The 26972-nt window shown below is 40.3% G+C and overlaps 1 protein-coding gene across 1 annotated transcript in view; it reads right to left on the bottom strand.

Annotated features, from left to right (window-relative positions):
- Positions 1-301: 301 nt before the first annotated feature.
- Positions 302-26972, bottom strand: part of LRRK2 (leucine rich repeat kinase 2) — a 149997-nt gene continuing 123326 nt past the window's right edge. The window contains exons 40-51 of the mRNA XM_029047252.1: positions 26242-26432; positions 20181-20341; positions 18020-18190; positions 17529-17629; positions 13303-13497; positions 10762-10955; positions 10403-10475; positions 9035-9219; positions 5366-5518; positions 4338-4546; positions 2023-2094; positions 302-1415 (exon numbers count right to left, since the gene is read on the bottom strand). Of these exons, the coding sequence (XP_028903085.1) occupies positions 1294-1415; positions 2023-2094; positions 4338-4546; positions 5366-5518; positions 9035-9219; positions 10403-10475; positions 10762-10955; positions 13303-13497; positions 17529-17629; positions 18020-18190; positions 20181-20341; positions 26242-26432 (1827 nt within the window). The 3' untranslated portion in view covers positions 302-1293. The remainder of the gene's footprint in view (positions 1416-2022; positions 2095-4337; positions 4547-5365; positions 5519-9034; positions 9220-10402; positions 10476-10761; positions 10956-13302; positions 13498-17528; positions 17630-18019; positions 18191-20180; positions 20342-26241; positions 26433-26972) is intronic.

The raw sequence follows: 26972 nt of genomic DNA, 5'->3' as shown, positions 1-26972 counted from the left end.
AATCAACAAGGTAAAATAGGAGGAGAAGAGCTGATTGGGTGTTTTAAAGCCAATGATAAGGGGTTTGTCCGATGCGGCTCTAGATGAACAACCACTAGACGTTCTTGAGGAATGAGATGACATGGATGAGAACGTTTTTGCAGAAAAATGATCTGGGCAGCAGAATGAAGTATGGACTGGAGTAGGGAGATATAAGAGGCAGAGAGGTCAGCAAAGAGGCTGATGCGATAAACAAGGTAGGATAAGATAAGTGTTTGGATCAGTGTGTGCTTGCAGTTCGGATGGAGAGGAATGGGTGGATTTTAGTGATGTTGTGAAGACAGACTGACAGGATTTGGTGAGACTGAAATATGAGGGTTGAATGAGAGAGGTACTTGTAACAAACTGGACTGATATCAAACTGGACTGATATGCCCGCAGGGAACGACGAATCCCTTGGCTCAAAGTAATTTTCATTTAAGACTATATTAAGCTCAGTATTCTATATTTTGAAGACATGTAAATTAATACGGATGTGGTTGTGAAGGGTATGTATGGGGATATATATGCTTTATAAAACTCTGCTCTTTTATATCACAGAATGAATTTTCATAGCCTTCAAAGTCGAGGCAAATGAAGTCCACTAAGTATTTCAACAACTGTATAGTCATATAATTTGGTTTGTACTAATATAGCAGATAATCCCAAAAAGGTGCTTTATAAGTGCAAAACCCTTTCTAAAGATATTCCCAGCTAAAGGAATATAATGATTTGGGTCACAGACACAGCTAAGCTAACCTCTAGAGCAGGAAAAGATCATCTGAGTTGCACCACGCAGGATGCTACTGCAAATAATGTCCATTCAAATGTACAATACCACGAATGTGTAAAAACTAGGCCTACTCAGAATACAAGGTGAGAAGCGATGTTGCATGAATGAGTGCAATCAATCAACACAAAAAGTAAAATCCTGACGATGTGCTGACTTAGTATACAATTATCAGAACCTTCATATTGCTCCAAATAACATGGATACATAAGATAGGTCTTTTCATAAACCAATCAAAATACATAATTACACTAAGATCCAAGAGGAATATTTACAAAATTAACTTCTTAAATTATACTTTGTACTTTATACAAAAATAAAATATATTTTTTCATTTGTAAATACATTTTCAAATTGGAAGCATGCTTTCCACGGCACACTTTTTTTCTTTTATATTAAAAAAAAATCTGAAAACCCAATGAGGGGACATAGCAATTTCTTTTTAAAAGTCTCTTAGCAGAAGACACACCATTTCAAGGGTACTGTTATTCCAAAGAAACACTCCTCATTTTTTCAGCTAATTCTTTTCTCACTTCAATGTGTTTCTCCAGGTTTTGTACCTCATGTGGTAGGTTAATATCCCACACAGACAAGCACGACTGCATTTCTGAAGAAAGAAAAAATTTGCACAACTTTAAAATGAAAAAAAAAATTGCATTTCAATAGTCTTTTTGGTGTTATATTTAAAATTCAACTTAGAATGAGTAGCTGGAAAATATCAAATCAATGGTACTTTTATGAAATGTATTAATATTTTAAGAAGATTTCATTTGAAGAAAACATTGTGTAAACTTGGCAGCTTAAAAGAACAAGAACTACAAATGCTAAATTTGAAAACGTTCTCAGATAAAGAGAGGTCCTGCCATCTGCGAATGAGATCATGTATTATATTTCTTCATTTGTGATTTCTAAATCTAGCATGGGGATTAAAGACATGGTCATCATTATCCAAAGTGGGGAGGTTGGCAGGTTTGCAAAGAAATATTCAGATTAACATTAAGGCAGAGGTAGCCTCAAATCATTGTGGCAGATTTCCTCAACATTTTTAGTAGATAAATGAACTCCAACAGACTACCGAAGAGTTCACTGGGACTGAAGATAGTCATTTAGATTACTTTGGAACATTTAGAAATCAATCATTTCCATGCCAAGAAGACACTTGACACCTGTGATATTTCCTAGTAAATGAGGCACAACAGTAGTCTTCTTCTTACCTTTTTGGTGTTGAGGATCTTTATTTCTTTTATGGAAGTAACCCAAAACCAGCATAACATTTTTTAGGCTCCCTTTATGTACAAAATAAAATGAAAATTATTTTTCTTTAGAATTGGAAATTGAATAACAGAAAAGAGAGAATAGAAAGACAGCTTTTCACACATGAACCAGCTGCATGCTAATGGCTATACCCAACTGAGGTTAATTCCTACTGAGATAAAAGAAAAGGTCTGTCTGAATAAGAATAATTGCGTTAAATGAGAAAATAAATGAAAATCCACCATTTTCACTACCGCATCCAACCTCTCTATTTAAACTGGGAATTAAATTCATAAACACAGCTGCATAATGATGAGAACTTTCAGAACTTCCAACACACTCTCTGGTTGTATTTTTTTTCCTCCATCGACCCCGCTTTTGATCATCTTTCCTTCTAACCGATGCCTTTGTCTCTACAGAATAGTAAGAAAATAACTGGAGAGAGGTGAATGGGGAGGTCAGCCTGCTTCTTGTTCCTCAAGGATTCAAGTATTCACAATCTCCCATATCACTTTTTTTTTTTTTTACCTACCTTGCATCCCCTATTACTTAAGCATCAACTCCTCTTTGTCTTCTTTCTCCTACCTGCAATGCATTTTAATAATATGACTAAAGTAATATGACTAAAGTAAGCACTTTAGCCTCTGTTAGACTGAAAGCTCCTTGAGGGCAAGACACTGTGTCTATTCTATTGTACTGTACAGTCCCCATGTATTGTACTCAACAGGCCCCCAGTAAATACAACAGACCGACTGATTCTATGGTTCCCGTTCTCTGAGCCTCTTTACGCTTTAAATTGCACTCACTGGAGACTAGAAAAGGTCACCAAAAGACTAGACTACTTTCATTCATTCAACTGCATTTATTGAGCGCTTACTGTGTGCAGAGCACTGGCATAGTCTGTCTTAAGCTGTCGAGTGGTCTTCAACCCATAGCGACGCCATGAACACATCTGTCCCAGAATGCCCCACTTCCATCTGCAATCAATCTGGTAGTGTATTCATAGAGTTTTCTTGGTAAAAATACAGAAGTGGCTTAGCATTGCCTCCTTCCACACAGTCAACTTGAGTCTCCGCCCTCGACTCTCCGCCCTCGACTCTCTCCCTTGCCGCTGCTGCCAGGCACAGGTGAGTTTTGACTTGTAGCAGATTGCCTTCCATTCGCAAGCCACTGCCCAAGCTAGGAATGGAATGGGTAGGCCTCTGCCTGACTCTCCCTCCTGTAGTTGTGGTAGAGTAGTGGAAACTCTCCCGGTGTGACCCTGAGAGGGGGACAGAGATGGTACTCATGTTTCATTTCTCCTTCAGCATATTATCAAATAAGTAGAAAGGGGCCCAACCATATTGAACAGGCAGTAGAATGAATAGAGGCTGGGAGACTAGAAGTTAATTGAGAAAGGTTTTGTGGAGGAGAAATGATTTTGGTTTGGGTTGGTAAGTGTGGAGAGCTATGGTCTGTCAGATTTGAAGGAGGAGGAAGCTCTAGGCAGGAGGAAGGGCATGAGCAAGAATTCAGGAGGAAGTGCAGGAGAGAAGCAGCATGGTCCAGTGGATATAGCATGGGCCTGAGACACCCATAAGGACCTGGGTTCTAATCCTGGCTCCACCACTTGTCTGCTGTGTGACCTTGGGCAAGTCACTTAACTTCTCTAAGCCCCAGTATCCTCATCTGTAAAATGGGGATTATGACTGTTAGCACAATGTGGGACCTGGACTGTGACCAACCTGATGTCCTTGTATCTATCCCAGTGCTTAGAACACTGCCTGGCACATAGTAATCACCTCACAAATACCAGAAAATAAAAAGGAGAGCATGGAGCACAATGAGTAGGTTTTCTTGAGAAGAATGAAGAGTACAATCTGGGATGTAGTGGGAGAAAAGAGTAGAAAAGTAGGAGGGAATCCATCAATCTATCAAGCACTTGGGAGAGTACAATAAAACAGCATTGGTAGATATGTTCCCTGCCTTCCACAAGCTTATGATCTAGAGAAGGAAAGAGGAAAAGACCAGGTTGACTGCCTTAAAGTTAAAGAGAAGAGGTAGAAAAAGAGAAGCTCTAGAACATGAGAAAACAACACTAAGCATTAATTAGCTCCCAGAATAGCATATCAGAAAGGATACTTCTAGGCTGAAAAGTTATGTTTTGTAATGTCAGTCCCCTAAGTGCATCCAACTCTGCAAACATTTATTTGTCCATTGGCTGGCACCGAATACTAATCCCAAGTGATTTGGACCCTTAAAGAAACACAGGTGGATATAAAATCAACCGACTTGCCTAACTGGGCTGTCATCATGAATCGGACAGAATCACAGAAGTTGTGAATGATTCGGATGGTGCGGCGTGTTGAGAGATCAAGAAGCAGGATGTGGCCGCCTCCGGTACCTATCCAGAGAGCGGTATTTTTCTGAAGACAGAGTGTTTTCACTCTTCCAGAATAGGTCATTTTCAGTTTTGATTCCTTATTTAGTGTCTCCATTTCCTCTCTAAAAACCATGAATATAAATATATTGCATTACTAAGTCTATCTGAGTTAGCTGGCAGTACACAGACACCTTCTACAAACACACACACAAACACGATCTAATTATTACAATTTGTGGAACGGCCTTGCAAGAATAAAATTTCTTCACAGACATAGGCTTTACTCATGAGAGACATAGTACCCAAGCAAACTCCAAAATATTGAATTGAATATAAATGAGTTACTCTGGCACCTATGATTGTCCCTAGAGTAACAGATGAACTGCTGCAAATACCCAACCCTGAATAACTATGAGTATCCAAAACAATCATACAAATGAACAATTTTTTTCTTCTGGAAACAATTACAAAAAAATAAAACTAAACCACTGAATTATTTCCCTGGGCCAGTGTATAATTCTGCTCAAAATCAGTGAAAGAAACACATTACAGAATTTAAAAAAAAATGTTGACATTAACCAAAAGCCAGTGAGAATTTGTCAGAAAAACAGCACTCCTGACAAAGAAAATATCCTTGGTGTGACACAAAAGATATTGCTAGTCAACATATATGAAGGCAAATGAAATAAACTAACTCAAAATGAAATGGTTTGAAAAATCTAAGCAAACCTCTACATAGTGATGCTTATCAGGAAACGAAATACATTTCTTCAGAAATTTCTTAACATCAGTTTGGCATGTAATAAGTGCTTAACAAATACAATTATTATTATTATCATTGTTATTCTTATTATCAGACAAGCAGTAGTTCAAAATCCAAAGTATATGATATGGAAATAAAGTCCCCGTGGGATAACAAAGAGACAAAAGAAGAATCTTACTTTAGAAAGTGTACACAATCTATGAGTTCGCAGCGTTTTTCAGTCTTTTTGTCCCAGACTTCAACAAAATGGCTATTTTTCTTAGCCACATAAACAGCTTTGTCAACCACAATTGAAATGATGTTTGCATCACTGAATGCAGAGTGAGACAATCTGTAAAAAACAAAATAATTTATCATCTCAGATGTGTCATATCCTTTCTTGAGCGATAAAGATGTATCAATCTATCAACTTCATTAATTGAGCTCTTACGATGTTTAGACTGCCACATAAATGTTTGGGAGAATAGATTGGAGGAAAAAGACCCAATACCTACTCCCAGTGAGCTTCACTCTACATTCTAAAAGAAGGAATTTGTAATGAACACTATCCTTTCATATATACATACCTTTTCATTTTTGATGAAATTTCTGCAAAACAGTCAGTAATTTTCTACTTGTGATCCATTTCAATTAGAAAATATGTTTTTCTATCTTTTAAATAGATAATAAAATGAATGAGTCTGTCATAAATATTGATTGTGCTTCACTTTACAGCTGCTTGTTGAAAATGAGTTCAAATTATATGCAGTTTGCAAAGAAATACCTTGCAGTCTAAAATGTACTTCATATTATGTTAATTATATTTGATTTTATTTATAGACAATATATGTCCTGTAAAATGGACTATTGAAGATGAAGATTTTCTACAATTTACAAGGTCAGAAGCAATCTTAAATTTTGGGAGCCTAGCAGACTAGGGATCAAACACAGCCCTCCAGATCACATGGGCACATCGATCCTTTGAGGTGGTGCTTGATAAAGTCCAGATGCTTTTTGTGTCCTGGCAAGGGACACAAACAAACAAATATAATAATAATGATAATGTTGGTATTTAAGCGCTTACTACGTGCAGAGCACTGTTCTAAGCGCTGGGGGAGAGACAGGGTAATCAGGTTGTCCCACGTGAGGCTCACAGTTAATCCCCATTTTACAGATGAGGTAACTGAGGCCCAGAGAAGTGAAGTGACTTGCCCCAGTCACACATCTGACAAGTGGCAGAGCCGGGATTCGAACCCATGACCTCTGACTCCGAAGCCCGGGCTCTTTCCACTGAGCCAGGCTGCTTCTCTACCCCCTCGCACCCATACTCCCACTAAAATCATTTCTGAAATGATTTTTTGCTTCAAAAAACACATCAGTACTGGGAGGGGTTGAACAGTGGAAGCAGGGGAAGGGGTATAGCCCCAAATCTCTGGAGGTCCTTTTCACTTAGTCCCAAAGAGAGAAAAACATAGGATGGTGTAGCTTCCAAAGTCAGTCGGTCAACTGCATTTATTGAGAGCTTACTGGGTGCAGAGCTCAATACTAATCACTTGGGAGAGTACAAGCTAGACTGTGAGTTTGTCTCTAGACTGTGAGTTCATTGTGGACAGGGAATGTCACTGTTTATTATTGCATTGTTCTTTCCCAAGCGCTTAGTACGGTGCTCTGCACGCAGTAAGCCCTCAATAAATATGACTGAATGAATTATTTCAACTCTGCCAATTGTCTGCTGTGTGACTTTGGGCAAGTCACTTCCCTTCTCTGGGCCTCAGTTTCCTCGTCTGTAAAATGGAGATTAAGACTGTGAGCCCTATGTGGACAGGGACTGTGTCCAACCCGATTATCTTGTATCTACCCCTTAGATACAAGGAGTATCTCTACCCCTCTTAGAACAGTGCCTGGCACATAGTGAGCACTTAAGAAATACCAAAATTATTATTATTATTCTCCAAGTGTCCAGCAGATTTGTTAACTGGCAAACAACCAGCTAAAACACAGCCTAGAGGAGAAAAAGAGTTGAAACAAATGACTTCGATAAGCCACCAATCACTGTCAGTCTGAAAACTGGTATTTACTGAACACTTCCTGTGTGCACATCACTGTACTAAGTGTCTGGGAGAGTACAAGATGACAGAGGTGATAGACATGTTCCCTGCTCAAAAGGAATTTACGGTCTAGAGGGGAGCTCACCAACTAAAACATTAGCTTTCCAATAAGGGAAATACATTTCTATATGAAGAGCTTTTATTCTCAGAGAAAAATAAGGTCCTCTGAGCAAGTTTGGGCAACTGTGTGCCCTGGGTCAGAGGGTAAAGAAGGGGCAGGGGGGCCTCAATAATATGCATGGAGGAAGGAAGTTGAGTGACTCTCAACTGCTCCTTTTGTTGGCAAAGATACTTACTGGCTCTTTAAATCCTTCTCCACCACCACTCAGGTTTTCGTTACCTAGGTGTTTTCTCGCTTGCTAACATTTATTATTACTACTACTAATAATAATGATAATAGCGGCATTTGTTAAGCGCTGACTATGTGCCAAGCACTATTCTAAGCGCTGGGGTAGGTACAAAATAATCAGATTGTCCCAAGTGGGGCTCACAATCTTAATCTCCATTTTACAGATGAGGTAACTGAAGCACAGAGAAGTTACGTGTCTTGCCCAAAGTTACACAGTTGATAAGTGGTGGAGCCAGGATTAGAACCCATGACCTCTGACTCCCAAGCCCAGGCTCTTTCCGTTAAGCCACACTGCTTCTTTATTAAATAATCACTGTGCATTCTCAATCACTCAATCCTATTTACTGAGCGCTTAGTCAGTCAGTCAATTGTATTTACTGAATATTTACGGTGTGCAGAGCACTGTACTAAGCGCTTGGGAGAGTATAATATAACAAATTTACAGACACTTTCCCTGCACACAATGAGTTGGGGAAGTACAGTCTAACAGAATTGGTAGACACATTCCCTGTCCAGAGTCTAGTCTATAAACTCCAGACTCCATAATCCAATTTGGATTATGATTACAAACTCTATTGCACTGTGCTCTCCCAAGAGCTTAAAAACTGCTCTGCGTACAATAAATGCTCAATAAATTACCCAGATTAATTGATTATTCAGGGCCACTTTCATCATAGATACTGGAATACTAGTTTGCATATTGCAGTACTTATGGATAAGAAACCTGCATATATAGAATGTAAAACCAGAGATATAGAGAAATGAAGCTTCATTGTATTTGAAACTAATTATTTTTAGAACAAAAATATATTGTCTAATTCAACGTGACAGATAATAATAATAATAATTATGGCATTTGTTAAGCACTTACTATGTGCCAAGCACCGTTATAAGCGAGGGGGTAGATACAAGGTAATCCGGTTTTCCCACATGGGCCTCACGGTTTTAATCCCCTTTTTACAGATGAGATTATTGAGACACAGAGAAGTTAAGCGGCTTGCCCAAAGTCACACAGCAGACAAGTGGCGGAGCCGAGATAGTACAGTGCTCTTCACACAGTATGTGCTCAATAAATAAAAACTGATTTATTGATTCACTGATAGTTTTGAAAACAATGAGAATAACATGAAATGTTTTGGGACAGTCTCCATAGTATAGACATGAAATTATTGAGCTAATAAAACACACATGTCCTAAGTTTTTTATTTTAACTAAAATAAATGTACTGTGAAAAGATCTGAATTTCTACTGACATGATGAAAGAAGCCACTAAATACTGTGCTGATTAGTTGGCTGTAGGTTGATAAGGTGCTAGCTTCAACTATGAGGAATAAACATGGGCAGAAACCATCAGCCAATATATTGATAAATCAAACTAACAGAGAATAATTTTATTACGAGAGAAACTCACGACTGACTTGTCTTCGTCTCGATAAGCTTCTGAACAGAAAAATCACTGGAAAGTGAGACAATATTTGTGCCACATCCTCCCCAGATTGTATTTTTTTCCGACGAGCTATTGGATTCATTTAAACACATCAGTGGAGTGCTGACATTTCCTATATTCAGTATCTTCAGAGGAGCTGCACCTTTGCACTTCACCAAAAAACAGGAGAGAAGATAACAGTTTGAAGACAGACAATGCATTATCTCAGTTTGTAAACATATATCTATATAATTAAAGGCCTTAAGTAGAAATAGAATTCTCTAAGTATCAACTTCGCTTACAAAATGGTTGCAAACAAATATTGATTTGAGATAGTTAAAACAAGAAAAAAATGTAATCAATCGATTGCATTTACTGAGCACTTACTGTAGGCAGAGCACTGTACTAAACGCTTGGTCAAAAATATAACAGACACATTCCCTGTCCGTAATCAAACCAAAAGTTTCAATGATGCTCAGCATTCCAGATTGCACAGTGTATGGTTTTTATAAATGTTTATTACCTCTACGTTAACATCTCTCTATACCTCAGTTTCCTCGTCGATAAAATGAGGATTCTATACTTGCGTGTTTGTTCGCTCTCTTTTTCCAACCCTTCCACCTCCCTCTCCATCTCTCGTCCCTGCAGTGGGGGATAATATAATCGTCATAATAAATGTGGTATTTGTTAAGTGCATTCTATGTGCCAGGTGCTATACTAAGCACTGAGGTGGATACAAGCAAATCAGGTTGGATACAGTCCCTGTCCCATATGGGGCTCACATTCTTAATCTCCATTTTACAGATGAGGTAACTGAGGCTCAGAGAAGCAAGTGACTTGCCCAAGGTCACACAGCAGATGAGTGGCGGAGTTGGGATTAGAACCCATGACCGGTGAATGGTCTGACCTCATTATCTTGTATCCACTCAATGCTTGGCAAGTATTTCTTTTTCTTCTTTCATTATTATCATCATCATCATCATCGAATTCCCAAAACTTCACTATAAAGCAGGTGGGCTTTTTGTTCTACTCTGCCACATAAGTAAAGTCTTTCTACTTGGGTAGGTACATTGACTCACTCTTGAGTAAATTTTCAATTAGTAAGAACCGGAAGACCTTAGTGTGCCTTTGAAAGATACCATCAGGAAGTAGTTTACATTTTCAGTGTAAAACGATGGAACAGATAGCTATCACCACCTTCCACTTCAAGAAATAAAGAGTAGTTAATGATCTTCCAAACTTTACTACTAGTAAATGATATAGAGAGCTAAAAATAAAAACCCCTAACCTGTGATCCTGTACTAAGCTCATTAGAATCCCCATGTTTTTATATAAATTGTATTTAACATTTACCTTGACACTTTTGTCCTCAAAAATGGCTAGCTTGCCATCAGCTGTCCCCACCAGAACAAAATGTGTCTGTTTGCTAAAGAGGGGAAAAAAATGAGAAAAAACGTATTACTCTCAAAGATAACTCTCTTTAGAAAATTTGAGAAGCAAATTATTTGTTCTCCAAAATTATCAATAGCCAAAAATGTCTATATATCCTAAGATACATCTGCTAAATCTGTAGGTACATCTGATACACCCAGAAAAAGAACAAACGCAATCCTTTCCCTTGCTCTAATAGATGTAAGCTAGCTGCCGCATGTTGACAGAGCTGGAGTTTTTTTTCCCCCAAATGTTCATTTTTTTTTTTTTTTTAACTATACCTTTGCTTGGAAAAAGAATTGCAATATAAGCAAGTCACAGAATCTGTCATCCTCTGAAGCATGTGTCTCCTCTTTCCATCTTCAGCGTTAATTGCCAAAATAGTGCCAATCTGCGTTCCTGCTACAATCCAACTTTCCTTTTCCACAGGAAGATACACCAGGGCAAGGCATAATATTCTACCATCAGCAATATCCTGCGACAATGCATTTCAATCAAAGTCTCAATAAGGTCACTGAAGTGTATAATACATGTATTTAGAAATCCTTCAAGATGGCATGAATATATATGTAAATTTTAAAATTCATTTACCTGTATGCATTTTACTCCACCTTCAGCCCCACAGCGTTCAGTACATACCTGTAATTTACTTATTTATATTAATGTCTGTCTTCCCTTCTGAAAGGAAATTTTGGAATTTGTTAAACAGCATGGCGCTGTGGCTAGAGCACGGACCTGCGAGTCAGAAGGTCATAGGTTCTAATCCCAGCTCTGCCACTTGTCTGCTGTGTGACTCTGAGCAAGTCACTTCATTTCTCTGTGCCTCAGTTACCTCATCTGTAAAATGGGGATTAAGACTGTGAGCCCCATGTGGGACACGGACTGTGTCCAATTTGATTTGCTTGCATCCGCCCCAGCGCTTAGTACAGTGCCTGTCACATAGTAAGTGCTTAATAAATGCCATCATTATCATTATTATTATTATTCCAATAGTATTTATTGAGCGCTTACTATGTGCAGAGCACTGTACTAAGCGCTTGGAATGAACAAGTCGGCAACAGATAGAGACAGTCCCTGCCGTTTGACGGGCTTATTATTCTAGACTAAGCTCCTTGGTGGCAGGGAACATTTCTACCACCTCTGTTGTACTGTACTCTCCCAAGTTGATACTGCTCTAAGCACAGTAAGAATTCAATAAATACCATTAATTGCAATACCATTGCTTGATTTCATACACTTAGTAATTACATGCATTTTCTTTCTAGTAATTGATAATATTAATCTACTGTGTAGCAACTTCTGGTTTAAGAATATGTCAGAGGAAACACAAGTTCTTGGAGAAAAAAGGGCCTAAAGTAAAGGTCAACTGAATTCTGACCATCTTCCAAAGAAAATAACGAGGTTGGAGTTGTGGGCTGTAGAAGGAGAGAAGGGAGGTGAGGTAGGAGGGGGCAAGGTGATGGAGAACTTAAAAGCCAATAAAGCCAATGTTTCCTGTTCTCTACATTTGGTGAGCTGATACAGAAAGTATTGCTCCCAAACCAGAGTGACTATATATTAAATGATCACCTAAAATTTAATGTTCATCACAAGTTAATTTTACAAAATAGATTACATTTAACCACACATACACTGTCTCTGGCAGTCGATGGTATTTTTTGCACACTTACTGTGTGCAGAGCATTGTACTAAGCACTTCAGAGAGTACAGTATAACAGGCACATTCCCTGCTCAGGAGCTTACAGTCTACAGGGGGAGACAGACATTAATATAAATACATAAATTACAGATATATATGTAAAGTGTTGTGGAGCTGGGAGGGGGAGATGAATAAAGGGAGCAAGTTAGGGTAATGCAGAAGGGAACTGAAAAAAAGGTAAAGAGGGCTTAGTCTTGGAGGAGCTGTGCCTTCAATAAGGCTTTGAAGAGGGAGAGAGTAATTGTCTGCCTCTCTCTCTCACATTTGCCCAAATCCACTTACACTTTGGTATTTTCTTCCCTCACAACTCACACCCACTCTCACATACCCACACAGTCTAACCCAGAGATTCAATCTTCAGTAAACTCTGGGAATCCCCTACAGCTGGGAAGGCCGCGGGAAAGGAAATCCCTTCAGCTCAGCTCATTTGGAGGTTCACAAATGTCTGCTGGAGTTTTGTGACTGCGTGCAGTTTTCTCTAACCCACTGCTGAACTGTTCTGGGAGACTATATTCTGAAGGATCGAAGTGAATATAAGTAATTGAAGCAGCATGGTTTACTGGAGTGAGCACGGGCCTGGGAGTCAGGAGGACCTGGTTCTAATCCTGGCTCTGGTACTTTTCTGCTGCAGGACTTTGAGCAAGTCACTTACCTTCCTTCTGTGTCTCAGTTATCTCATATGTAAAATGGGGATTAAGACTGTGAGCCCCATGTGTGACATGGGCTGTGTCCAACTCGACTAGCTTGTATCTACTTCAGTGCTTAGAACAGTGCCTAGCACACAGTAACTGCTTAACAAATACCATAAAAAAATTATGAGAATTGACTTAAGATGACTCTTTATTGGAGTGACCGAAAAACAGTATCAAAACCTAGTTTCAAAGCTATACCATTATTTTACATCAAATAACCACTGTGCTCTAAACTAATGTATCTCGTTTTCTGTATTAATACAGTTCTTCTACCAAAGAATTTGTGAATAACTACTTTATGACATTTTTAAAATTAAGTGAGCATCTTAAATGTAGGAGTTAGTTTCCCAGTTAATATACCAAGCGATCACGTAAAAGCACTTAAACATCAAGGGTCTGAAGAGATTAAATTCAAGTAGTTTTCAACCTACCTCACAGGTGTGAATTTCAGTGTTTACGTCGAGAAAGGATAATTGCGCTATATCAGTGTTCCCACTACCCAGCCAGACTCCGGCTTTATGGCAGCTTTGACTGGAAGCAATCATGCATTCTGCAACAAAGGTCGTGGGTATCGTAATGTTTCTCATCAGACAGATTAATTCCGCTGAGTTCAAAATTTCATACATCTGAAAAGAAAACAGGATAGATTCAAATCAAAAGCGATGCCATTAGAGGAACGGAACAGTAGTCCATTCAGCCTAGAGGTTTGGGTCCCTCCGTCACTCAGAAGAACTATGTGATAGCTTTCCTCCAGAACATTCATCCTAATGGTGAAAGAGGTGCTACACTAAACATAGATTCTTATGGACCTGTCACCCTTCCATTTATTCAAACTTCTTTGAAAGACCAATTTCAGTCTGCACATATTCTACAGCTCTCCATATTCATGTTTATCACTCAATGAGTGAAGAAGTGTTTCCCTTGTACCAACCACCTTCAGGTTTCAGAGACAAAACCTTGCTCTAAAACTGGGTGGGGTGAATAAGTGCTCTGTGTTTGCTGCCTCTTTCCTTCGATCGACCCTCTTTCTGACAGTCTTTCTAAACTGAAGAGTATTAACACTAGCCTAACCTTTACAGTTTACCATCATCCACAAGCCTCTGGATCATTTTGGTTGCCTTTTTCTATACTATTTTCACCCAGAATTAGTAGGTCTAAAACCGCTCATCAACCTAATTAATTTTGCACTTTTTCCTTCAAATGATCTCGAATAATAATAACAATAATGTTGGTATTTGTTAAGCGCTTACTATGTGCAGAGCACTGTTCTAAGCGCTGGGGTAGATACAGGGTCATCAGGTGGTCCCACGTGAGGCTCACAGTTAATCTCCATTTTACAGATGAGGTAACTGAGGCACAGAGAAGTTAAGTGACTTGCCCACAGTCACACAGCTGACAAGTGGCAGAGCCGGGAGTCAAATCCATGACCTCTGACTCCGAAGCCCCGGCTCTTTCCACTGAGCCACGCTGCTTCTCGAAGAGCTTTCAAGTACTTTTCTAAAGGACCATGAAAGGGCATAGTCCTTTCAACCAAATCTAATTAACCAAGTTGTAATTTCATTCATTCAATCGCATTTATTGAGAGCTTATTGTGTGCAGAGCACTGTACTAAGAACTTGGGAGACTATAATACAACAATAAACAGAAACATTCCCCCACAAAGTGTGTAATTTGGCCAGATGACACTACTGCATGATAAATCACAAGGCAAAAAATTAAAATAACATTATGATTTGTATATAGTACCATGCTCTGCACACAGTAAGCACTAATGATTGATTGATTGCCTAGCCCTGATAATAATAATAATGATGCTATTTGTTAAGCGCCTACTATGTGCCAAGCACTGTTCTATGCGCTGGGGTAGATACAGGGTAATCAGGATGTCCCACCTGGGGCTCACAGTTTTGATCCCCACTATACAGACGAGGTAACTGAGGCACAAGGAAGTTAAGGGACTTGCCCAAGGTCAAACAGCAGAGAAGTGGCGGAGACTGGATCACAGTCCATTGTGTGCATTCAGGCTCTTGAGTAGTTTCCCATACTCATGACAGGTGGAGGATATTCAGTGACACTTAGGAGTTTGGGGCAGCCTAAAGTAAGTAATTCAAGGATCCTGTAGCCACACTACAGAGGGAATGGGGAAAGAAGGCTCCAACTCAGACCCAAATGACTCCCACAGAATCTTTCAGGCTTTGATCAATCAATCAATCGCATTTATTGAGTGCTTACTGTGTGTAGAGCTCCGAACTAAGTACTTGGGAGAGTGTAATATAACGATAAAACAGACACATTCCCATCGCACAACGAGCTTACAGTCTAGATGGGCACTGGAGGATACCCAAGTGTTCCAGTTCTGTCCAGGCCCCGAGATAATCGTCCTTGCTCTGCCTGCCTCACCAAGCCATTCAGAAACCATCCGACCAAATTTCCCCAAACCAGGAACAGTTCCATGCCGACTACGCCCTAATTTCTTCTTCTCCCACTCCCTTCTGCATTGCCCTTGTATTTGGATTGGCACCCTTCATTTACCCTTCCCTCTGCCCCACAGCACGCTTATACATACCCATGATTTATTGAATTATATTAATGAATGTCTCTCCCACCACAGACTGTAAACTCACTGTTTGCAGGGAACACGCCTACCAACTCTGTTATACTGCTATACTGTACTCCCCAAGCGCTTAGTATAGTGTGTTGCACACATAAGTACTCAACAAATATGACTGATTGACTGTACTCTCCCAAGTGCTTAGCACACAGTAAGAACTCAATAAATACAACTGATTGATAGTTTGATATCTGGACCAGATCTCCTGGTACACTGACACCCGATAATGAGTTAGCCGAAATTTTTCTAAGGTTAAAATTTGTAGAAAAAAAGCTGGGAAAAAAAATCAGCTTCATTCAGAAAGCATCACCTTCTTCAAACATTTTTATATTTTTATCTAATAAAAAAAATTACACAGTAATTTTTTTTTTTACAGTTACACACTATATTACCAAACTGGAATAGTCAGCCAATGAACAAATGGTTAATTTTCATAATGGTAACTAGATACTTGTATTTGCTTTTTATTCCTATTATTACATATGACTTTTATTTACAAAAAATAAAATATAATAAATAACAAACTTTTTTTATTGACTTGTAAAACTATTTACAAGAATTTAACTTGTGCAAAACTCTGAACTAGGATTAGGGGAAGGCTCAAGGGTATTCATTCATGCCACAGAACCACACGAGACTCACAGACCGACAGGGAAGGAGCGGATGGCAAATGCAGGGAAAGAAATAACCAGGAGAAAATTAAGCAAAAATGACCATTCAATGACACTAACAGGAACGGAAAAGCCGCAGGAAACCGAGTCTTCCTCAGCTACTCAATGTTCCTTGATGTAAGTAGACACAATTTTCCCAACATTCTTAAAGTTGGAAACTCAGCCTTCTACTGCATCGTTCTTGTGGACAATAGATTCTCCTCGCAATAGCTGAATGGGGAGGGAAGTACCATCCCAAAGACTCTGGAACTACTATGGAGGGAGTGCTTGAGCCATGTACCTACAGCCTCTGCTTCCACCTACAGCCTCGTTCTTGTGGAACGGGATTTATCCTTAGTGAAAGAAGGAAAATAAAAACCCTCTGTCTTCCCCACAATCATTGAAATTTTGAAGCCAAATCAGGCAGGAGGTGGGAGGAGGCACTGCCCCAAAACAACGGGGTCTCGTTCCTCTGAGCTGTGTGGTTCCACTACCATACCTACTGTAGAAGCAGCATGGCATACTGGATAGAGCACAGACCTGGAGTCAGGTGGTCAGGAGCTCTAATCCTGGCTCCTCCCTTTGTCTGCTGTGTGACCCTGGGCAAATCACTCTCTCTGTGCCGCAGTTAACCTCATCTGTAAAATGACTGAGACTCTGAGCACCATGTGGGACAGGGACTGGGTCCAACCCAATTTGCCTGTACCTACTCCAGCAATTAGAATAGTGCCTAGCACATAGTAAGAGCAAAACAAATACCATAATAATAATTATTACTATTATTAATATTTCTGATGGGCAAAAACTATCCTTCTGCTGGTATTACCTACTACCTTTAATTTAACACTTATTCAAGATATCTCTGAAGGAAATCAAGTATTTCCCTTAATGGAAAACAACATTCTTTTGGAAAACAGCATGCCCTAATGGACAGACCAAAAGACAGAGTCAGGAGACTTGGCATCAAATTCCAGCTCTTCCATTTGCCTTTTTGGTGACTTTGGGCAAGTCAGTTCACTTCTCTGCACCTCAATTTCCTCACCTAACAAAGCTCCTGGTTATATGATAGATGATAGTATCTCGCTATCACACATCTACCCCAGCATTAGAGTACTTGGCACATATTCAGTGTTTAACAAATACCACAATTATTATTATTATCAACTCTAAAATGCCAATTTTTTTTTTCTCTCCCATAGATTGTGAGCCTTACATGGGACAAGGGCTGTGATTATCCTGAATCAACCCCAGCACTTAGCCCGGTGTTTGGCACATAAATGCTTAATAAATACATCATCATTACCGTTAATACTATTATTATTAATAAAGGACCGAAACCCAACTATGAATGGATAAATATGACACAATAATGACCGTAATATAACCGATCGAATACCTGGGCAGAAGTTGGTCTCTCCTGAGGATTTTCTTTCAAACATTTTTTAATTAATTTTTCAACTTCAGGCCATGGAGCACAACCATACTCTTTGACTGGGTCTAAAATAGTTAAAAAAAATTCCATTCTGTTACACTCGTGGACAAAACAGATTTTTGAGTCCCATGCATCCTCTAGACTGTAAGATCGATGAGGGCTGGAAACATGTACACCAACTATGTTGTTCTGTACCCTCCCAAGTGCTTAGTACAGTGCGCTGCACACAGTAGGCACTCAATAGATACGATTGAATGAATGAATAAATACCACTGATTGATTGACGTGATCTGAAAACCATATCGAATGTATATAATGAAAAATTCACAAGGTCACCAAAAACATTTGCAGCTCTCTGGAAATAGTTAAGAACTATTGCTTTTTTTTGACTCTCTTTACAGAAAGACGACTCAAAGTTAGAAGACCGTACTTCAAAACATATTGAAATGGCTTACCAGGTAATCTTCCCTGCAGTGCAATCTCATCAAATTCATTTGGAAATTTCAAGCCTTCAACTATTCTACCTCCTGCTGTCAAAATGTCATAAAGTAATAAGCCAAATGAATAAACATCAGCCTGTTGGTTGTAAATTACATTTCCTCTGGCCACTTCTGGTGCCCGAAATCCTGAAAACAAAAAACCTCATTAAGAATTATGAACCAATCAATTCAGACCCAAAAAGGAAAATGAGTGAACTAAAAGATGAAGGGAATCAAAGGTACTCAGGCATAGTCAATACTAATTCTGTCTATCTTTAGAAGGTCTGTACCTCTGTTAATATGAACACACAAAAACCACTGACAAAAATACTGAGGATTTTGCCCTCATCATGAATGCAATTATAGCTTAAAAACAACATTTTCAAAGAGGTTGAATGCTATTAAATTTTCAAAGAATGAAGGTTTGTGGACTGAGAGCTTAGATTATGCCATGATTTTTTGCGAGACAACTATGCAAACCCTTAAAGGGTCCACTTTCTAAGGACTGCCCCAAGGAGAGTTTTGATACACCAAATTTTCAGGTCAAATTTCAACTTTGCCCAGCCCTCCCTGTCTCAAGCCAAGGAAGCATTAAAAAATTCAAAGACTGGCTTTTCCAAACATAGAAAAATTTAATTGTCTTCCTACATAGAGTCAATATGACAAAGGGGGAGATAACCCTGTAATAACTACTTTTAGCCCTAAATACATCATAGTATTTGAACGCTTACTGGGTGCAGAGCACTGCTCTAAACACTCAAATGCGTACACTAACAGCAAACATGTAGTCCCAACTCTGACAGCAGGAGAAGCGTGAAATTCATGGAATGAGGGAGATAGCTGAGAGTTCCACCATTTTGGGGGGGACAAATGCAGGAGAAACACTCCATTCCTGCTCTCCTCCTCCTTGCCAACTGATTGGCCAGCCCAATAACGACAACTGACCCAGGTTTTTTCCTTCTTTTTAACTCTTTCATTTTAACTTAGTGGTCTCTGCTGCTGCCCCTTTCTCTTCCCCAGTCTATAGGACTCCCTCCCCGGCCTGGCCAAAGGCAGGTTGATGGGGCAGGGCGAGGACTGGTTGAGGGAGGAGGAGAGAGGTGGGGAGTTAGCAGAGGCTTGGGAATCCACTACCACCTCCTGCCCTCCTCGGTATGGAGGAGAAGCAAAGTAGCACTGAAGTAAATGCATTTCATAAGAATAACGATGGCATTTATTAAGCTTTTACTCTGTGCCAGGCACTGTACTAAGGGCTGGGGCGGATACAAGAAAATGGGTGGGATACAGTCCCCATTCCATGTGAGGCTCACAGTCTCGATCCCCATTTTACAGGTGAGGTAACTGAGGCTCAGAGAAATGAAGAGAGCCCGTTGTTGGGCAGGGATTGTCTCTATCTGTTGCTGAACTGTACATTCCAAGAACGTAGTACGGAGCTCTGCAAATAGTAAGCGCTCAGTAAATTCAATTGAATGAATGAATGAAAGTGACCTGCCCAAGGATTCAGAGCAGACAAGTGGCAGAGCCAGATTTAGAACCCAAGTTGACCTTCTGACTTTCAGACCCTTGCTCTATCCACTATGCCATGGTGCTCGAGAATTTGAGTGAGCTTAGTGAAAATGTATGATGAACAAAAATTGGGGGTCTGAAATACTGTACCTGTTAAGCCAAGCTTCTCAAAAAATATGTTTCTTTAATAATTCAGAAACACTGGGCTATGGCATTTGGGATCATCCCACTTTTAATTGTCTACGCAGTGAAGCTCTGTGTCCTGTTACTTTCACCCATCCTTGATTAGGGTCTTCCTTAAAAGGACTTAATGATCATATCTTAATAGAAAATCATTTCAAATCAACTATTTCTTGTTTTACTTGGAGTTCAGGTTTGCATTGCTTTGACGAGGACACATTTTGAGGGGGAATTCTGAGGCTTAAAAATATTAATCAGTTAATCATTCAGTTGCATTTACTGAGTGCTTAGTTTGTGCAGAACACTGCACCAAGCACTTGGGGGAATGTAATGAAGCTCTGAGATACAGGCTAAAGCCTTGTTTTATTATTCCAAGAGACAAAATCAACAGCGACAAAGTACATTCTTTTAAGAACTGAACAATTCACCAACACTCATTTTTATCTCTTACCTGGTGTTCCTTCCGATGTTTTTATCCCCATTCTACAGCAGTACTGAGCAATGCCATAATCGGCAATCTTGGCAATGACTGCAGCATTTGGGTAAAGGGTAAAGAGTAGGACATTGTGAGGCTTCAGGTCACGGTATATAATCATTGCAGAGTGGAGATATCTGTCACAGAAAGCATATGTGATGAATTCTTTAAAGAATTAAAAGAGGAAATATCCTTGGATTGCAAAACACGCTAAGCACCGATATATCTATACCAATCTAATTTTTCAAAATTAATTATAAGATTTTTGAACAGAATAAATCAAAACATGCCAATCCAACATCAGAGCAATTGATCAATCAGTGGTATTTATTGAATGTTTATTGGGTATGGAGCACCGTACTAAGGGCTTGGAAGAGTACAACAGAGTTGATACACCTGTTCCCAGCCCACAAGGAGCTTTTTTATGGTATTTGTGAAGGGTTTATTAATAATAGTAATAAAAATAATAGAATTTGTTAAGCATTACTATGTGCTAAGTACTATACTAAGCTCAGGGGTAGATACAAGCTAATTAGGTCAGACACAGTTCCAGTCCCACACAGGGCTCAGTCTCAACTCCCATTTTACAGATGAGGTAACTGAGGCACAGAGGAATGAAGTGACTTGCCCTAAGTCACAAAGCAGACAAATAGAGTTGGAATTGGAACCCAGGTCCTTCCAACTCCCAGGCCTGTGCTCTATTTGCTAGGCCAAGCTGTTTCTCTTACATGCCACCTATATGAGGAACTTGACTTTTAAGGCTCAGTGATTTTAATCACAACCATCTACTTCAAAAAGACAAATTGATTTTCATCTTTAAACCAATGACTTAAACAGCTCTTCAAACTGTAACAATTACTGCTCAAATACTTTTGAATGCTAAGCATATCAATATCGATTGCATTAATAATGATGAACAAGCAGTCTAACTGTGAGAAGGAATCAATCTCCTAGTCAAGGGAAAAGGCCTGGGTCTAACTCCCACCTGTGTGTTCTCTCCCAGTGTTTAGGACAGTGCTCTGCATACAATGTTTCATAAATACTATTACTACAGTTACAGAGAAGCAGCATGGCGTAGTGGATAGAGCACGGAACTGGGAGTCAGAAAGTCATGGATTCTAATCCAGGCTCCGCCACCTGTCTGCTGGGTGGCCTTGGGCAAGCCGCTTCTCTGTACCTCCGTTTCCTCATCTGGAAAATGGGGATGAGATTATGAGCCCCACGTAGGACAGGGACTGTGTCCAACCTGATAAGTTTAATAAAGTACCTAGCATCTAGTAAGTACTTAACAAATACCATTTAAAAAAAAATAAAAACTTGGCTCCCTACATACTTTTGGAAGGAATTTCACACTGGGGTGAATTCTGTAGCGAGCAGGAATGCTCGCAGGATAATGGGACCCAGAAATGTGAAACCAAAAAATCCCCAGAAACAGATGAACTACATTTTCCCCGTAACCGTGCCCCCATCGAACCCAACGTAGGAAAAATGGCAGATCCTAAGAGCTGCGAGGAAGTCAAGATGTGCTTACTGCAGTTTGGATTTTTCAGATCTTTCCCCTCACATCTATTGTTGCCGCAGTCATAACAATAAGTAATAATAACAATGATGGTATTTGTTAAGTGCTTTACTATGCGTCAAGTACAGTTCTAAGTTCCGAGGGATATACAAACTAATCAGGTTCAACAAAGTCCATGTCCCATATGGGGCTCATGGTTTTCATTCCCATTTTACAGATGAGGTAACTGAGGCCCAGAGAAGTGACTTGCCCAGGTCACACAGCTGACAAGTAGATTAGAACCCAGCTCCTTCGGACTCCCAAACCCATGGATAGAGATCTATCAGGCCACATCTCTTCTCAGCCTTCTCACATACATTCTCCTTTCATACCGCTTGGCCTGCAGGAGGCAAGCTACTAAAAAATTATTACCAGTGGAGCTAATTTTGAGCATCAGATAAGTATATTTAATGCTGTAGCCTATGATCTCTTCTGGAGACCAAAATCAGGTTGAGAAATAGCATGGTGTAGTGGACAGAGAACAGGTCTGGGAGTCAGAAGGTCATGGGTTCTGATCTCAGCTCCACCACTTGTCTGCTATGTGACCTTGGGCAAGTCATTTCACTTCTCTGTGTCTTAGTGACCTCATCTGTAAAATGGGATTGAGAGTGTGAGCCCCAAGTGGGACAGGGACTGTGTCCAACCCGACTTGTTTGTATTCACCCCAGCGCTTTGAATACAGTCCCTGGCACATCGTAAGTGCTTAACACATACCACAGTTATTATTATTATTATTATGTTCAATTAAATTCAGTTTTTTGCAATAAGTCTTCAGCATTCTAAAATGGGGACCTTCGCTATTTTCACTAGCTAAGCTAGTTGGTGAATTCAAGCAGAGTGACAGAGCTTCATTAAATTTTCCATTCCAATTACAGTTCCCCAGAAAGGCAGGGCATAGGTCATTTATTTGGGAATGTGTCACTGTGATTTCTTAACAGAAGACTCTGTTCCAGAAGGTAGCTAAAACAATATTCTGGTATTATGTAAAGCACTTCTAGCCAAGGCAGAACATTTTTTTTTTTTGTTAGTTGATGAATGTGCTAGTGAAACTGACCTTATGAGCAAGTAGAGGACTTAAAGAGAAAATTTACTAAGGGCTTAGGAAAGGGTCATTAGCCAGTAACATCGCTGAAGAGGAAGGCAGGAGATTAAGAATAAAAAGGTTAAAAGCCAAGTCACACATCACTGGGCAGCTCTCAAATCCCTCGTAATGCGAAAGGTTTTCTGAAGAACAATATATCTACTCCCATGGGCTGAAAAGCAGGACACTCTGCCCCCGCTGTTTAAGCTAACTCATGACCGTGCCAGATCCACGGTCCTAGAAAAGGCTGTGTCGGGTAACACGCACTTTATTTTTAAAGTGAATTCAAAGCTCATGGAAGATTGACAGTCCCCAAACCACAAATCCTCTATTTATCCAACAGGAAAGCTTCCTCCAATTCTATTCTACCATTATGCCAAAAACCACAAGATCAATTCAAGGGATAGGAAACTCTGATTCTAAGTTTGCTCAGGCTGTTTTCTACTGTTGAATAAACTTAGGGAACTTTTATTTGGATTTAAAAAACCTTACGATTAGAAAATTCAGACAAGATGAGGTGACTGAGAAACAATTATAATAAGAATAATAACTGTCTAAGTGTTTATCTACCGTGCACTGTAGATATAAGTAATCAGGTGGAACACAGACCCTGTCCCACATGGGGTTTAGAGTCTAAAAAGGAGGGGGAAACAGGAATGCAGATGAGGAAACTGAAGTACAAGGAAATTAAGTGATTCGTCCACAAAGACACAGCAGGGAAGTGACAGAGCCGGGAGTCCCAGGCCTGTGCTCTTTCCCATAGGTCATACTGCTCAGTGGAATTTGTCGGAGGAACTGTTCTAGAAATAATAATAATAATAATAATGGTATTTGTTAAGCACTTACCATGTGCCAGGCACTGTACTAAGCAGTGGGGTGGACACAAGCAAATCGGGTTGGACACAGTCCCTGTCGTGCAAATGGCTCATGGTCTTACTCCCCATTTTACGGATGAGGGACCTGAGGCCCAGACAAGTGAAGTGCCTTGCCCAAGGCCACGCTGCCTGATTACTTGTTTTGATGCCTCTCTCCCCGCTTCTAGACTGTGAGCCCGTTGTGGGGAGGGACTGTCTCTATTTGTCACTGAACTGTACTTTCCAAGCACTTAGTACAGTGCACTGCACACAGTAAGTACTCAATAAATACAATTGAATGAACTGAATGAATGCAAGTGTGAAGAAGGAGCATGGAGTTGGAGAAGGAGTGTGGCTTAGAGGAAAGATCAAGGGCTTGGGAGTCAGAGGACGTGGGTTCTAAACCCAGCTCCACCCCTTGTCTCCTGTATGACCTTGGGCAAGCTGCTTAACTTCTCTGTGCCTCAGTTCCTTCATCCGTAAAATGGCGATTAAAACTGTGAGCCCCACATGGGACAACCTAATTACCTGGTGTCTACCCCAAGGCTTAGAACAGTGCTTGGCACAAAGTGCTTAACAAATATCATAATTATTATTAATATTAAGTGGCAGAGCTGGGATTAGAACCCATGAACTTCTGACTCCTAGGCCCGTGAATGTTGGTATTTGTTTATCTGTACCCCTTGTATCTGGGGTAGATACAAGGTAATTAGGTTGTCCCACATGAGGTTCACAATCTTCAACCCCATTTGACAGATGAGGACACTGAGGCACCAAGAAGTGAAATGACTTGCCCAAAGTCACCCAGCTGAGAAGTGGCGGAGCCGGGATTCAAACCCATGACCTCTGACTCCTAAGTCTGTGCTCTATCCACTATGCCATGCTGCTTCCCTAAGTAGAAAGGTACACCAAATTGCTGTCATTTTGGGGAATGACAAAGAGATTCCTTAAGAATCCCCTATCTTTCGGGTACGAGGGGAGAGCAATATGTAGACATTAGGGATAGAGAACCTCTCCCAGAGGGTACTGCAGATGGGCAGGTTCCAATGGGTAGAATTTACCCAGAGGAGCAGCGTGGCTCAGTGGAAAGAGCCCGGGCTTTGGAGTCAGAGGTCATGAGTTCGAATCCCAGCTCTGCCACTTGTCAGCTGTGTGACTGTGGGCAAGTCACTTAACTTCTCTGTGCCTCAGTTACCTCATCTGTAAAATGGGGATTAAGAGTGTGAGCCTCACGTGGGACATCCTGATTCCCCTGTGTTTACCCCAGCGCTTAGAACAGTGCTCGGCACATAGTAAGCGCTTAACAAATACCAACATTATTACTATTATTATTATTAGAATTTAATAATGTCGCTTCTCAATCAAGTAATTGCATTTATTGGACACTTACAATGCGCAGAGCACTGTACTAAGTCCTCGGGAGAGTACAATTCGACAAAATTAGCAGACACGTTCCCTGCCCAAACAAGCTTACAGAGGGGGAGTCAGACATTAATATAAGTGATTCATAATATATAATCTAAAGATAAGTGCTGTGAGTTTGGGGATGGGGCCAAGACCATGTGTCCAAAGATCACAGATTGAAGTGTATAGATGATGCAGAACAGAAGCGGGTTCATGGAGTTAAAGCGGCAAATTACAAATGGGGCAGCAGGAATTGCTCTAACTGAAAATACCATGTGTTTTTAGGAATGATTCTATATGACTCCCAGAAGCTCATGGCGGGCAAGGAATGTTATCTGTTTATTGTTATACTGTACTCCTCTAGGCGCTTAGTATGGGGCTTTGTACACAGTAAGAACCCAATAAATAAGACTGAATGAATAAAAGTCATGAACCTTCAACCATATCCTGATCCCATTCACAAGAAAAAAATAGGAGCATCGTTGTTGTCTTATGCTGTCGAGTCGTGTCCGACCCTTAGCGATGCCATAGATACATCTCTCCCAGAACACCCCACCTCCATCTGCAATCATTCTGGTAGTGGATTCATAGACTTTTCTTGGTAAAAGTTGACCACTGTCTCCTTCCGTGCTGTCGATGAGTCTCTGCTCTTGACTCTCTCCCACACCACTGCTGCCCAGCACAGGGGAGTTTTGACTTGCAGCAGATTGACTTCCACTCGCTATCCATTAGGCCAAGCTAGGAATGGAATGGACAGGCCTCTGCTTGACTCTCCCTCCTCTAGTCATGACTGGTAGACTACTGGAACTCTCCAGGTGCAACCCTGACAGAAGGAGCATTAAAGGGGCTCATAAAAACCATCTACGAGGGAAGTTGTAGAAGTTTAACATAGGTTGGGGAGAAGCACAATAAGTGGCTTATCATTATCACAGCAAATTCCTCCTCGCTACTGTGGCCAAATGTTCACCTTTTAACAGTGTCACAGCTGTGAATACATTAGTGCTTCAAGTGAACTGAAATGTCGTATTTGGGGTATATAGGTGAGTTTTGAACTCCATAATTGGACTTAGAACAAACACTTCCTCCATGGTAACAGATCACCTCCTCACAGAGACAATAAAAACTGCTTAACAGTGTTACCTTAAGCCATCAGCTACATGTAATGCTATCCTGTGCTGGAGTGTTCTGGTTAAGCTAGATTTGTCTTGTTGAAGCAATCGATCCAGTGACCCTTTGGAGGCTAATTCCATTACCAACATTCGAGGACGAATCCCAGCAGCCAGCAGAGATATTAAACTGGGGTGATGAAGGTGGCAAAGCACCACTAGTTCCTGCGAAAGTGGAAAAAATTCCAAAATTAAAGTGATTTGCCATCTTTAATGAAGGTGCTTCACCACACATTTAAGATAGATGTTTTCAATTGTTTATATAAATTGTATCCCAACAGTCTCAGGAGGTCACCTGAAATATCTCCCAACTTGCTTAGAGACCTCTACCCCTGGCAGATCCATCCCTTAGCTTTTTCTTTTGTTTTACAGTATTTGTGAAGTGCTTACTATGTCCCAGGCACTGTTCTAAGCCCTGGGATAGATACCCGATAATCAGGTTGGACAGTCCATGTCCCTCCTGAGCTCACAGTCTTAATTCCCATTTTCCAGATAAGGTAACTGAGGTGCAGAGAGGTTAAATGACTTGCCCAAGGTCCCACAGCAGACAAGTGGCGGAGCCAGGATTAGAATCCAGGCCCTTTGACTCCCAGGCCTGTGCTCTTTCCACGAGACCACGCTGCTTCTATCATGTTGGCTTGTATCTCACCTGATTATCTTGTATCTACCCCAGCACTTAGTGCAATGCTTGGCACTTTGTAAGTG

Source organism: Ornithorhynchus anatinus, chromosome 2 (genome assembly GCF_004115215.2).
Source record: "Ornithorhynchus anatinus isolate Pmale09 chromosome 2, mOrnAna1.pri.v4, whole genome shotgun sequence".
NCBI lineage: Eukaryota > Metazoa > Chordata > Mammalia > Monotremata > Ornithorhynchidae > Ornithorhynchus > Ornithorhynchus anatinus.
The sequence above is the reverse complement of the archived record's forward strand: the minus strand, read 5'-3'. Positions and strand labels throughout refer to the sequence as shown.